The 15,481-nt window shown below is 36.4% G+C and overlaps 1 protein-coding gene across 1 annotated transcript; it reads left to right on the top strand.

Annotated features, from left to right (window-relative positions):
• Positions 1-1,439: 1,439 nt before the first annotated feature.
• LOC126817530 (uncharacterized) lies at positions 1,440-13,959 on the top strand. The gene is made up of 4 exons (XM_050544576.2): positions 1,440-2,110; positions 3,443-3,676; positions 6,657-7,662; positions 9,421-13,959. The coding sequence occupies exons 1-4, from the start codon at positions 1,663-1,665 to the stop codon at positions 9,437-9,439; spliced, it is 1,707 nt and encodes a 568-aa protein (XP_050400533.1). The 5' UTR covers positions 1,440-1,662; the 3' UTR covers positions 9,440-13,959.
• The last annotated feature ends 1,522 nt before the right edge of the window (positions 13,960-15,481 follow it).

The following is a 15,481-nucleotide window of genomic DNA, read 5'->3' as shown; positions in this document are numbered from 1 at the left end:
AGATCCAACCGTTCGACAAATAATGATATACGAACTACCATTCAAGCTATAGCAATTCCATTCTTGTAATATACAACTATATAAGAAATAAAAATACTGGTGTGCCAGATTAATGTTAGGGAGTTTGCGGTATGCCAAATACTGACATAATTTCTATTGCCTTATAAGTTACACGTAAAACGTGTTTTGATTTGAAGCCAAGAAAACAAACTAAAACAGATAATATTTACAATGTAACATTTCACTATCGATTGTATTTAGAAAACCGAAGAAAAACATGGCACACTTAGTAAAATAACTCTAACTCCACAATACAATATTTATAAATCAAATTTCCATTTTTTGATAAAAAAAAGAAAGAAATACAGCAAGATACGAATAAATATATGACAAAAACTAAAATTTTGCCGCAATTTATCAAAGTCATGATTTTGTGTTACCTTTAAATATATAATAAATTCTAAAATTCCATCATTCTATTTGAAACTGGATTTTCAACATTACTTGCGGGGTAACATTCCAGAATAGCCAATTAGATAGATCTTTGGTGTAATTTATCATCGAAATAAAAATAACTCTCCACCGTCCTATCTAATTCTTGTTCAAGCAGTAGAGCATGCCCAACGTATTAAACTATCGTTGTACACAAATATTTCAAATTATAGCATGCAGCTCTCAATTACAGATCTAGCTGTGTAAATTGATTTTTCCAAAAAATTATGAATTCGCCACTCCGGTTTCGTATTCAATTTATTTAAAGTAAACAAAAAAAATTGTTTCCACAGTAATGCAAAAATATGTGGATGGCGCCACTGTAGACTTCAAAAATTAAACATTTAATTTCAAAAAGGGAACCTGTGTTGCAGTGTGGCTTCGAAACGCTATATTAGTAATATATCCTGGTTTATATATCAATAAGAATAATTCTCTAGTTTTACTGTAGATGTAGGCGAAATACACGTTTAACTATATCCTGTTAAATTTAGATGGATATTTATGTCTTCTTTTTGACTCAGTTCGAAATATTGAAGGGAATTGGGAGGAACGATTGTCAGCAAAAAAATCTTGGATCAAAATAAATCCTGGGAAATATTACAGGCTGAATTTTTGGTTTGGAATGTAATGAACTGCGTACATACGAATAAAAATTCTACTGATATGTATATAGGAATCTCTGTCTATATACTTATACTAGGTTTCATGGACAACATAAAACAGATTTAAATTTTTTGATAAGGTGTTCACATCAATCAACAATCATGTTTAATGAATTTAGTTTGATCAAATATTCTAGAGATTGTGTACAGATCAATTAAAATAACCAAGTCCTCAAACATCACCTAACTGTTAACACACATTCCCTCACCCGTCTCAACAAATTTGTAATTTCTGCCCCAGTAAACAAGATAACTAATTCCACTGCTATGGACCAAGCATTTGTTCCGTATCTCTCCCAGGATTCCTTGCGAAAACATAACGTTGAACAATATTAGCGTTCTGTTTGGCGTCTCGGGTATATAAACACGGGTACTCAAAGAAAACTCACATAAAACACGCATACATGAAAAGGGAAGCTCTTGGAGTTACAACAGTCTGAATTTTCGGAATTTATAACAGAATATTCCGGTATCTAGCTCTTGGGACATCTTTACAAGAAGTAAAATGTTGCGTTTTCAAGTCGTACTCCTCTTCTTGTTTTGTCTTGGAATTTGTGCCAGGAATACCGATTCCGAAAGGGCACCATTGTTAAAACCGTTAAGCAACCCATGTAAAGGCACAATAACGTTACACTGGGTACGAGAACCGAATACATGCAACCGTTACATAGTCTGCGCTGCAGGTCAGCCTATTAGGATGCCAGCCTGTCCGGATACTCATATTTGGTCTCAACGAGGAAGAAATTGTGTTCCTAAAGGTTCTAGATGGGACGATTGCTCTTTTAGTCAAATTGCAGCAACCATAGTTACTCGGAAAGCAGTGCACGAGAAGAGATTTACCAATACACTTCTCAGTGATGAGGTTCATATTACATCTTCTACTTCAACAGATAAAATGGCAGCTAGAATCAAGAAAGGGAGTCCACTATTTCAAAGAATAACTCTAATAAAACGTAAGTACCTCTACTTTGAAAGGTGTGTTCATACCCATTTCAATAAATGTTCATTTGTCACTACAGAATGTTGTCAAACAATTAGATCTATATACATCATATGATGTTAAAAGTTAGTATGAAATCATGTTTATCAATGATGATTTAAAATGGTATTGATTAATATAAAATGAAATGATGTTTAACGCCTTACTGTTTGTTCTGCTCCGACTTGGCTAATATAAATAAATATTAAAATATTATTTGATGTCATATGAGATATTCTTTTAATAGTCTGGCGCAATCTAAGAATGCACGAATTTTCAAATTTACCCCCAAAAATATAATCGTTCAAGACTTGAAATCCTTACGCCATATCGGGAGAAAGGCATATTCTGATATATCAGATGTGGATACAAAACCTGAGTCTAAAGTAAAATCTAAAGTCGATAATAATCCTAGTAGTTACAGATTTGCTGAGCCGTTGAAACAACCGGAGCTACAAAAGTAAATTAACAATGAATTATGTGGGCTGTAAAATTCTTTGAAAAATGGATTGACCAGAGAAATAATCCTGCCAAGAAAGAAATTAACATATTTTATTGTTGATTTTTGGAATGTATCTGGAGGGGAATATAGACCAAACACTCTTTATGAAATTTTGGTCTCTATACACCATTATTTAAAACAATGAATTTTGTGGTCTAAGCAATGTCTTAGATGAAAGATGAAAGACTTGCCCAGAAAAGGCCATAGCTTACAAAAGAACCAAGCTGATATAGTAACCTAAGAGCAAGAATATATTTTTTGGGATGAGGGATTTTTAGGCGAAAATATTCCACAGAAGCTACTTAACACCATAATTTACGCCTTAATAGCTCATTGTGAAAAAACTAGACATCGTTCAAGAACAAGCGACATCCAACTATCGGACTTCAAGTCGAAAACAAAATAATTCAAAAGTGTCCATTGATTCCAGGAAAATGAACATTGATTATGTTTAAAAGAGAAATTAGTAATAAATTGTCAGGTTGTTTTGATTTGTTTGCAGCTTTCTTTATAATGACCACTCTTCATTATTAATATATATTTCATTAATAATGGACAGTTTTTAAAAATACTTAACAGTTTGTGAAAATAATGGACTGTTTCCATTAATAATAGATTTTTTTCATCAATAAGGGACTTGTTTTTAAGACTAGAATCCACTTCTCATTATAATGGATTAAAAGATCAAAGTATGACACCATAGCTATGTTTTAATTGAATATAAGAAACTGTATAAACATTTATGTAGCCAAATCGGATGCTTTTGAGGCAGTTATGTTCAATATTGTCATTGTTTTATTACAGGCACGTTCCCGAATCACCCGTGTGCTTTTTCAACCACTGAATTAATTTTACCTCATGCTGAGAAATGCCACTGGTACTACAACTGTTCCTTATCTGTGGATTTAGCTGAATGGAAATACAACGAACCCATGACTAGCGAATGTCCATATCCAAAGTTATTCTCCTTAAGTTCGAGAACATGCGAAGATTATAGTGAAGTTGAGTGTGGATATCGTAAATTATCTAAGAATCCATGTAAGTACTAATATAACTTTTCTACTCATACGATTTGATAACTCATTGTTTTTACGTATAATTTGTTCTAAAGTATTGGTTCATGCTTTTAAACGTAATTTAGACGGAAAAGCGTTACATTTTAGGTCTGCTTTATAGTTAACGTTAATTATATTTATAAGAGATTCTATAGCCTGCCCCCGTCTATCTCAGTCATGTGCCGCGCTACACCCTCTAATCAATGTTTCGATTAGACAGAAAAACAAACGGAAAGAAGAGCTAATTAAAATCAAATATGGCAAATACGGATGGGTTTGTATATCACCTAACGACACACTCTCAGCATTTTGTATGTTTGTTGATATATATTTTCTGTGGTGAGCTTGTGTGGAAGCGGACGTAAAATACAACTAACTAACAACAACAACTTGTGTCAGGGGTGGCTATGGACCCGTTTACGTTCACTAACAATTTTTACACGGACCATCGGTGATCTTGTGGCGCCGGGTGAGGTAAAATCCTGTATTTAGCCAGCAACAAAATGTGAGCAGTAAAGCAATTCCTATGTGGTTTATTGTTATTGCTATCCCAAAACTCATTTCGTTACGGATGCAATGAGATGAGAATTTTGTCCAGACTGCGGCGTTTCAACTTACTTTTCTTCAAATTCAATATATCATTGCGTCGTTTAAGTGCACTAACAATTTGTCCTATGCCCAACTGCATTAACTAGGTACCTTCTTGTCAGCACCAAAAGCGGCACTCATGACAATTTAGAACTGGACTGGAATATTCTCAAAGATTCTTCTCGGCCCACGAATTGAACCCGAAACATTCGGATGTATCCAAGTAGCCGTAGGATTTCAATGTAATGGTCGAATTAATGCAGCGACGGCAGACAAAAAGGTGCAACTTAATAAATCTTAGGAAGTGTTGTCCGTGGAGTGTCAAGCGTACTGTTGAACCGATGTAAAGTTCATTGAAACTACCACTTAATATATAATTAAATTGGTGCATTAACGATATTGTGCTCAAATTGTCTCTGCCACATTTTGTCACTGAATAAAACACTGTTTCCGATTAAAATTTTGCACGTGAGGGGATGCTTTCTTTTTCTGATTTTGCGTTCATTTTTGGGGCTTTTGGGGTGATTTAATGGATTGTGGTATTTAGCCACTGGAAACTAACACGTATAATTAACTAGTGATTATTAGTTCTGAAATGGATTATGTGTTGAAACATAAGTTAGGACTCTCATTTGTTTTGGGTTGTACGGTTCGTAAATTTATTTGAGAGAAAGTCATTCCCTAGTTAAAAGCATTGGATATTTGCGGTTAATCAGAAAAGATTTTAATTCCTCCCCCAAACATTGTTTTCTCAGTGGACACATTAGCCGAATCATTCGGCCGAATGGGTGGACACACTAGCCGAATGCTTCGCCCGATTCAACCTGTCGGTTGCATCGCCTTTCACGTCACATGATTAAACATGGCGGCGTCTATATCTTCAATCTATCACGTGACTTCTCGATATGAGTGGTGATTGGCTAATGAATTCTATATTCGGCCGAATGCTTCGGCGAAGCGGACACACCAGACGAATATAATTCGGCCGAATATATCAAACCTGTTTGATTCGGGCGAATAGAAATTCGGTCGAATGACAGTGGACACACTAGGAGAATTTCGACGCCGATTGATTCGGCAGAACGATTCGGACGAATCGTTCATCTAGTGTGTCCACCGCTTAAGTAATGAACTATAAATCGGTTCAACAGTGACATTTCACAACGAGCACATTCGTAAAAAAAAAACAAGGCAAATTACTCCTTAGTATGTACTTGGGTGAGTGCGTCAAGTGAAAAATTTTCATTTTTCCGTTTCATAAAATGCCATCCAATAAAGAATTATTGATATTGAACGAACGATATGCCATTGATAAATTTAAGCCCAAGAGAGAGAGAGAAAAAAATAGGGTCTAATGTCCACTGGACACAAACTAGGTCATTTTGGGACTAACATGGTTCCATTTTATTTCTAATTCGATTCCGCGTAGGGGTCTTTAGCCGTGGGAGAAAACCGGAGAACCCGGAAAATAACCCATGAGGTTGGACAGGCGACCCTACTCCTTGTGACGTACAACCGGGGAATCGAAACCACACCATTTGACCTAATGGCAGACCTTATAATACAACGCGCACGCGCTATCTATTTGGCCATCTACCCCCCCCCCCCCCACTAAAAAGTCCAAAACAATCTGATTAAAATACAGATCTATATTTCGTTTCTTTTTTTATGCTTTCGGTGGCCTACACTACATGAAGATGATCTGACCGGTTGAAGCAGGAGGTCGCGTCAGAGGTCATACGAGCGGCTTTTGGCCAGACATTGATTAAACATACATTATGCAAGAGCTAAATCTGCCTATTTCAGGTCTTTCTTTGGGCCTGAAATGTTATATAAACTAGTAATTAGACATTTATTAACAAAACAAGACCATAATCAACTCTCAATGGCATCGGATACTCGAGATTTTAGCTAGATTAGAACGGTTCGGCATTTGAAATTTTTATTTAAAAATGGGGAAAGCCAGGCTAAGTCTCGAATTTACCAGTGATCTGGTTACCACTATGTACACATCTTGTCAAAACAGTGATAATTTGGCTCAGAATGAAGTAACATATTATCTATTTTTGAGATATTATAGCAAGAATGGTCAGCTCTTTATCTAAATCTTACCCACAGTTTACCCAAGAACTCGCCGTAACAGACAGTTTCATTGGCTAATCTCTCAAATTAACCAGAACGCGGCTTATATAACAACTCTTTCAGATCGTAGTGTTGTGAAGACAAGTAAAACGAAATTTTGAACTATAAAAAACGAAACAAAATAGGTTCTGTGTTTTAATCAGATTTGCTATCCGCTTACGGAATTATTACTCTATGATTATATATATATATTATCCTTCACAACTTACTAAAATAGCCTGTATTCGTTGTAGGTCTATACCGAGAAAATTTATGTCGAACATCCCACTGTCGGCCATGTACTCTCCGCTATGGAAATTGTGAAGGATTGGAAGACGGTTATCATCCATTTCCATCTAAGGAGTGGACTCCTAATTACATCATCTGTAGAGATGAACGCAGCTCCCAACAACTACAGTGTCGAGATCCAAGGCCAATTTTCTCACCCGAAACTAAAAAATGTGAGCATCTGAAGAACGTACCAAAGAGCTATGGTGGGCTGAGGCCGGTTTGTAATGGTCGTCGAGATGGATTCTATCCCGATGAATCTGGGCGTTGCGACGTTTATTTCGAATGTTTCCAGTCAAAGTTCACCGAATACAGCAAGTGCATCGGAGAAACTGTTTACAGCGCAGGTCAGGGTCGATGCACATTTGGCGATGTGGAACCTCCTTGTGGTAATATCACCAATAACATTTGTACGGACCTAGACGACGGTTATTATTCAGATCCATACGGAAGGTGTCCTTTATATTTCCACTGTAAAACACGAAGTTTGCTTGGTTATCTAAAGTGTCCATTTGGTTCCTACAATCCATACACCGAAAGATGTGAAGTCACTCCGAACTCGCCCCAACCGTGTGGTGATCTTCCCAACCCCTGTATGTCTCGGTCAGATGGAGTCTATGCCGATATTGCAAATAATTGCCTGTCATCTTTCACCTGCAAGCAGCGATTCGTCATTAAAATTCAGAGCTGTAAAACAGGGTTCGTATTTAATGAACAAACGCATAAATGTGAAGACGTCAATGATACACCCGCACCCTGTGGACTTGCCCCAAGTTGTCAGGGAAAACCTAATGGTAGATATTCAGCACCTCTTAAGGGTTGTGAATATTACTTTGTATGTCAGCAGGAACAATTTATTGGTTATGAAAAATGTAGTTACGATAAAGGAGGGTTTTATTTTAATCCCACAACGCAGGAGTGTGATTTCCCCTTAAATATATGTGGAAACTGTGGAACTCGGGTTAGCAATTGGTAAGTAGTACTCATTATTGTTATACTATAAAACATGTCATGGTGGTATCTATAGGCGTACCATTACCATCAGATATGATGGCGAATCACCAAAATGGTAATGACCCGAGCAGTTTAATAAAAAAAATTGTTTCAATGGCATTTAGTAATTGAACTGGAATATACAGGTCACAATTCTATGGAATATAATCTATTATAGATTCTGTCTGAAGCACCACTCTTTTGAATTTCTCTATTCAAAGCTTCGTATAGTTTAAAGCTTTGACTTTCAACTGAAGTAAATGCGTTACATATGACCGTAAGATTAAAGACAGGTTAACATTAGTTTAAAATAAATATGTGTGTTGAAAAACAGTCCGATCGTATTTATAGACTTTGTGTGATGACGGCTATAAAGTCAATGAAATTAAACATTCAGATCCGTCTGACCAACTGATATCTTATGCAGCAAATCGACTAAATTTTTTACGCCTTTTCCTTTCGATTAAATGATCACTTTGTAGAAGTGTAGAAGTTAAATGTTAGCATGGTTTTGTTCTATAACTTAATGTTGGTATAGTTGGTAAAAAAAGTTTAGTATTCACAAACGGAAACTTCCACCGCCTGGTCATTTTCATTGATGTGGCCGTGCGAATTCGGTTGAATTAAGTTAATCAAGAAATGAAACCAATGAATCTTTGGCAATCCTGCGCAATGGGTATGTATTTATTGATTTAAAACCGTGAAAACATATATTCTATACAATAAAAAAAGGTTCTATAGACATGTACTTGATCAAAATACGCAGTTTTGCTAATTACCGAGAACTGCGTACGTGAGGTTTTTAATGGCAGGTTCAACAGCAAATATCATTTTGTATTAGGACAGTACACAGGCTTTATGGATCTGTTACACTGCTGTTTAGATTAGTTCATGCAATGAGCCGGTTATGTATATGTGAAAGGAAAGGGGCAAATGTTAGCATAAGCTTGTCAAGAAATTCACAAACAAAGTATTTTGGAATGTGCAATGTCCACTAACCAGTTCACGCTTCTAAGAGGTAATCCCATATCGGTACACTGCTCTCTTTTATATTTTTATCTTATTGAATATTAAGCATCCGTGGAAATACGGTCGTTTAGAAAATCTTGACTGAAAAATGTCAAACTTGATTGCTATATAAGGGTTTAAGCCGCGGTCACATCTTACGGCCACGCACGTAGTTGACCGAAGTCCACCGTAGTGCCACAACGGTTAACTAGGTTGAAGATGGTTCCAAGTAGACCATAGTTGACCTTTAGTTAAACGTTGCTAGACGTAGTTAACCGTACTTGACAGTGCTGTAAACGTACTTCAAATGTAGTCCAACCCTAGTAGTTCTCCCTAGTTGACTCTTCTTGACCGTAGTGTTAAGCGTTGTGCCATGTTACTACGGTCAACTACGATAAGCACTACGGTCAAGTAGGGTCAAATACGTTCAAACTACGGCCACGTAGGGTCTTCACATCCAAGATCATCGTAGAGATATTTTGAACATGTTGAACAATTTTGAGCTAACCACGTTCAAATCATGGGTTTATTGAAGTTCAAACTATGTGTATAATTTCGTTGAGTTACGGTTAACTACGTCTAACTACGTTTAATACGTAAAACGAAGGTCAACTACGGTCATCCCCCTATATGGTCAACTACGTGCGTGACTAAGATGTGACCGCGGCTTTAATTATCCTAGATCAATTCTTTTAATTTCTAATAAAATGTCTTTATTTTCTTCTTCAGTACCCTTGCAATCAGTTAACATGCGGAGAATGGTACCGATGAGAAGACATTACTGTTATTTTAGTATATGAATGAAAAGATCTTTCAAGTTATCATTATAATTCAGGTTTTTGTATATACCGCTTTTATACTACTTGTATAATATGTAAATACTTCAAGCTGATACACAGAAAGTCGAACGATGGATATAATAGCGCTTATTTGCTTTGAAAGCGTCTGTTACAGTCTATTCAGTAGAAAATGTAAAACAGATTCGTCGACCAGATCTAATGACGAAAGATGGGTAGCCAGTTACGAACTTGCATAGCAGTTTCGAGCAGTTCTATAACCAGTTAAATAAAGAGAACTCTAGGTAAGGTCGGGTGTGGTGGAAAGGTGCATGTTATGGTGGACTTGCTGTAACCCTGTTAGTTGTGATCTGGTTATAATTTTAACATGTCTACCCTGCCCCTAATTTGTTTGTTTGTTGTTTTTTTTATTAAATAAAAATATTTGCTGGATCATTACTTTTGCATGCAGAAAACGTTTACTTGCATTGGAAAATGGGACGAACCTGAAAATGGGTTTGTTTAGATACAGTTTATATTGTGAAATTTTCAGCTTCCAATTATTACTTGCTGTTAGTTTGTGATGGGCTTAACATTTTCATTGTTGATGTGCAATCGTTCACGGTTTGTGTGGATACAAATATGCAGATATTGCCTATGATGCTTAGTTATGTACAACATTTATTAACATCAAATGTGCATGTAACAATAGTATAATGAAGCAATGGAAGAAGATGATTTTTACGACTGAGACCAGATGGTAGCAGTAATGGAGAAGAATCTATTTACATCTTATAACCTCAGACACTCTGTACATGGGTACACCAACAGTGCTGAGTCCACGTACGTTGCATCCCCCGAGTTCTTTCATTCTATAGCTAATATAAGCATGTTTATTAGTCATACTAAGTTACCTAGAATGTAGAAGTACAATGGTGTAAATGATGATATGGTTATCAATTCTGACTTTTTAAATATGTAAAAAAAAAACACTAAGCAACACATCCTTTCTAATTATAACGAAACAGTCATATCTGTAACATCAGTAATGATACGTTAATTAATTTAAATTGTCCCATTTGATGACTATACCACAATTGAAGCGTCAAAGATCATGATTGGATTTAAGTGTATAGTGGGTACTAAACATAACTTGCATTGTTATAGCTAATGCGATTTGTCAATGATTGTTGTTTTATATAATTTATCACTGCTGTGGTAGAGATACTGGTGTAAATTTACACAAGAAACGGTACATAATGAACGCTGAAAAGGATATAACCAACAGTAAAGACAAATCTTGATTTGTCCGAAATTTTTTAGAGTTTTATACCGTTTCATGGGTAAATAGAATGTGTTAGCTTACGTATATGTATTTATCTTGTGTCAAACTATTTTCCAACAGCACGGTTTAAATATATACTGACAATGTCCTTTTCTTTGTTTAAAAAGGTTGTGCTATGTTTATGTTGTTGTTAGTAATGTAATTTATTTTATAAAATCCTCTAGGTATAGATGCATGTTTTAATTATCATTCTTAAAAACTGAAAAATGTGATTAAATTATATTTTCTGTCAAAATTTTAAATATTATGATAAAATATTTTCTAAAATAAGTAAAAACATTAATCTCTTGTGTAAGAAAAATGGTCAATAGCTAAGTGGTGGAAACACCAACAGACCAAAGTAAAATATTCTTTGTACCACGATGTTTTCATTGTATGTTCCAACTACACAATTGGTGGATTGGGGGGGGGGGGGATGACGTAAATCAAAACGGGTTTCTTTAATGATGCACTAACAAAATACATTGATGTGATAGATATTATATGCTTGGCACTAATTTTAATTTGTTTTTTCAGGAAACAAATATTATTTTGTTTAATTGTGTGGTTGAATGGTTAATTTTCTTCCTCTTCTTTTTAAATCTATGTAGCTTCTTATCTATTTTTGTAACTCAATATATTGTAGGCAAATACTTCAATTAATGTACTTAAAGTAGCGAGATGCAAGGGGCACACTTAACCATTTATTTTTTTGCATGCAGGTTATACGTTATTTAAACATCTCAAAATTGCATCTGGATACATATAAATGACAAACGAATACGACATTGGCTGGGTTTATTCTGTGTGTCATATAGGACGAAATTCTTCACATCTTCACAAAATATGTGAAACTTTGAAATGGTTTAATATGGTGTTGATGAAATTGTTATTTCAATGACCACTACATATCGTAATTATTTTGACCTGTCTAACAATATAGAATACAATATCTATTATTTCAAAATTTAGGAAAACATTTCATATAATACAATATACTAATTTCAGCATATTGATTATTTCAGTATAACAAACCGCGGGGTTTGCTACAGGGTTGCGTTCTTTGTCTAGCACTGTTCATAGTTTGCCTTAGTCGATTTCAGTAAGTTTCGTTTATTTTCTTTGTGTTATTTACAAATCCCTGTACGCAGATGACGGTCAATATTTAATTGATTTACGCAAATAATGAAACCAACTACATTTCGTGAAAGTGGTCACTAACCAGTAAACACAAAATGTCGGACCACTTGCATTAGTTTCAAGATACCCACCATAGATTAACAAATCGTTATAATCACGACATAAGAGATGATTACAGAAACTAGTGTTCTCCGATTTTAATCAATACAGTCATTATATCTGATTGGATTATTGATCGTAATACCTTACGTGTATAGGCGATGCGATAAGGGACTCGGTTGGGAGTTTTCATCTCCGGATTGGATGACCGTAGTAGTCGAACGATCTGAGCACTGGATTCTCTACCTAGAATATATCTGGTTCGAAGAGCCTTTGAGATTTTTCAAGGTCGGATTGCGCTTGTCATGGATGAATCTGTGGATATGACAAAATGTGTGTCTAGTCGTTCGAATAAAACGAAAACTGGAGCTCACTGGATACATATCGATTTACAAGTGAAGGAACTCACGTTGGAAACGTTCCTGTCAAAATTCGCCTATTTCGCCTCGTAAACTAAACCATAGAAAATGTTTTGTGTGGACGAAATGTTGAACTCCATTCAATTCCTGTCAGGATTTATAGATGGGGTAGACCAGATCTCTGATCTCCGGCCAAACTCACCCCCACCCCACTGCATGGGCGCATAATCTTTAGCCAAAAACCATATAAAACACTTATTGCATCATATGTTCCACATACAAGGCTAATGTGGATATTAATCTTGTATGTCGGTGAACATTACGCGATGAGGTCTTTACACGTATATTCTACTTAATCTACTGGAAATTGATGTGGAGCGAAGGAAGAACAACATTACTTGTACCTAGCTGGAGCATCGATATTCAGAAGCCAAAGGCTACTAGCTTTAAAATAACCTAGCGGCCTAAGGCCACAGGTTGTTTACATGTAAACGCACAACAAACGTTTGTTACTTATAAAAAACTCCTCAGAGAGAAGCGGTATCAGGTGATATAGACTGTAACAAAGTCATTAAGTTGAACAAGACTTTACCCCGCGGACTAACTTTGATTTAGACCCCAAAAAGTAGTTGGTTGGGTTGATCTGATGTGTTATTTTAATAATCGATGGGGCAAGTATGGTTGCCGATACGTACTCATTCACCCCCTCCTGCCTTCTCGTTAACTAAGCCAAGAATCTCCGACAAATGGTCCTTGGCTGGCTCCGTCGCTGCTACGCTTTGCTATGAATTATTTTTTAAGAATAACTATTCGCTTAAAATTGTAGAATTCATGATCTCGTGTATATTAACAATCTGTATATATTGTATTATATAGTAAAGAATCGGCTGTCTTTCTTCTGGGGGTGAGTTGGGGGGGGGGGGGGCTGCGGCGTAAAAAGGAAATATGCGACTAATCTAAGGCGGAGATATATCTTTTGTTTAAATTCCATACATGTTTGTCTAATAAACTTAGTTATTCATTTATTTATATGTTTAACAAATTAACAGTTAATAACATCACTCTTTTCTTCTTATCTTTTTCCTTTTTTCTTGTAAATAGTGTAATATAGTTAATGTATAAAAATCAATAATTAATTAACTGTTCAGTATTATCAAATTGGTTTGTAAATTATTAGTAATTAGACATAATATTGTATCTAACTATATAAAATTCTAGTTATAGCCAGGGACGGACTGGGGGTATGGTGGGTGGGGGGTGACAACTGACTGTAAATGGTGCTTTCTACGGTATATCTTGAGTAAAAAACCTCCGGAGACTGTTTTGCTTACCAATTCATTAAAAACGACGTAAATTCAAGTGGGAACATTAACTTCTTTAGGGACCCCCGAACCTAAATCACTCGCAGTCCACCCAAAGATGGTAAAGTCAGATTAGCTGTTAATTTTCACATTCTCCATGAATTTTTATTTATCCTTTATTCTAATGTATATAATTATTATGTAAATATCAATATAATCACATGTCAATAATAAAAATGTGAATGATAAATAAAGTTTTTAAAAAAGTACGAATTATGACGTTATATCAAAAATCGAAGTCAATCCACATTATTGTCCAGAGAGAGAGAGAGAGAGAGGGGGGGTAACGTTTACTCGACACAAACTAGGTCATTTCGGGACTAACACATGGTTCAAATTTATATCCATAATTCGCATGTGCGTAGGGGTTTTTAGTAGTGGGAGGAAACCAACCGGAAGACCCGGAGAAAACCCACGCGGTTGGACAGGCGACCCTACTCCTTGTCACGTACAATTGGGGAATCGAAACCACGCCATTTAACTCAATGACAGACCTTTAGATGCAAAGCGCACGCGTTAACCATTCCATCCCACCCCACCCCAACCCACCCAACAGTTAAGTGGCGCTTAAGACCCAGTTCCTTATCCCAATATCTGAAGAAATGGTTAGACAATTCTATTGGAAATATTCCTGACAATCCATGGGAGAAGAAATCAAGCACAGTTAGTTCCCGTACAATTTTAGATGATTTTTATCCAACCTCTTCTGCCAGTTATCCGTTTTACTTCCGTATTTTTCTGATTACCTTTGGTAGAAAGGGTTGTCTTCACAGAATGTTTAAAACACAATTACGGGTCCAATAGTGTGAAATTAATATTGAAGTCTTGTGGGGGGAAAGAATTAACAGCTATACGTCAAGAACCGACAATTTTAAATGGAGTTGTCTCGCCTTGATGGCTACAGACACGGTACTATCCGTTCAACTCATATGGTCTCACACTTCAATGGTTTGAGCATTCCGGTGAACTTAATCGTTATAACCACAAAGAGTCCAACATGTCACATTGATCTGATTCATGTGTTATTACTTCCTGATTCTTCCGCCTCAAAATCATGATTATTCACCAAAACCTGACGGAATGTAAATTCAAACCTTTTCTTCGATTCTAGACCAAAATGTCAACAAAAACGCCATGCTAAAGGCGTTGGGGGGGGGGGGATTGCTATAAGTAGACAAAATACACTCCGGGGAAGCAACTTTTAAAACCATATCCACCATCTCGAAACAGACTACCAGTAAATCCCACCATGGTGGTCTGCCTCCGGACAAAGACTTGTAATTGCTTTCCCTGATTGTAGTTTGTCTATTTATATCACACACCTCACACCCCACCACCTGGGGGTTGGGATGGCCTAGTGGTCTAGAGTGCCGCGCTTCAACCTCTAGCTGTCCGGTCACCTCTGCATGGCTTGCGGTTGTGGTTTCGATGCCTGGTGTGAGCGTATGTGGCTTGGAGATATGGGCGCCTTTTCGACCTTGTGGGTTTCCTCCTACAGGAAAGACCCCTGCCCCCTGCGTGTGCGCTAAGATACTGAAAATAAGACAACTTGTCTGCGATATGACCTTCGGTGGAAGCGGACGTTAAACACTAAGAAGAACAACAACCCCACCTTCTCCCCACGGCTTTTGCATGGGTTTTTTTGTTGCCTTTTTGGTCTAGAATCGAAGAAGAGTGTTTAAATTTATATTCTGTCAGGTTTGGGTGAACAGTAATGATTTTGAGGCGGAA

The sequence above is a fragment of the Patella vulgata genome, chromosome 4, assembly GCF_932274485.2.
Source record: "Patella vulgata chromosome 4, xgPatVulg1.2, whole genome shotgun sequence".
NCBI lineage: Eukaryota > Metazoa > Mollusca > Gastropoda > Patellidae > Patella > Patella vulgata.
The sequence above is the reverse complement of the archived record's forward strand: the minus strand, read 5'-3'. Positions and strand labels throughout refer to the sequence as shown.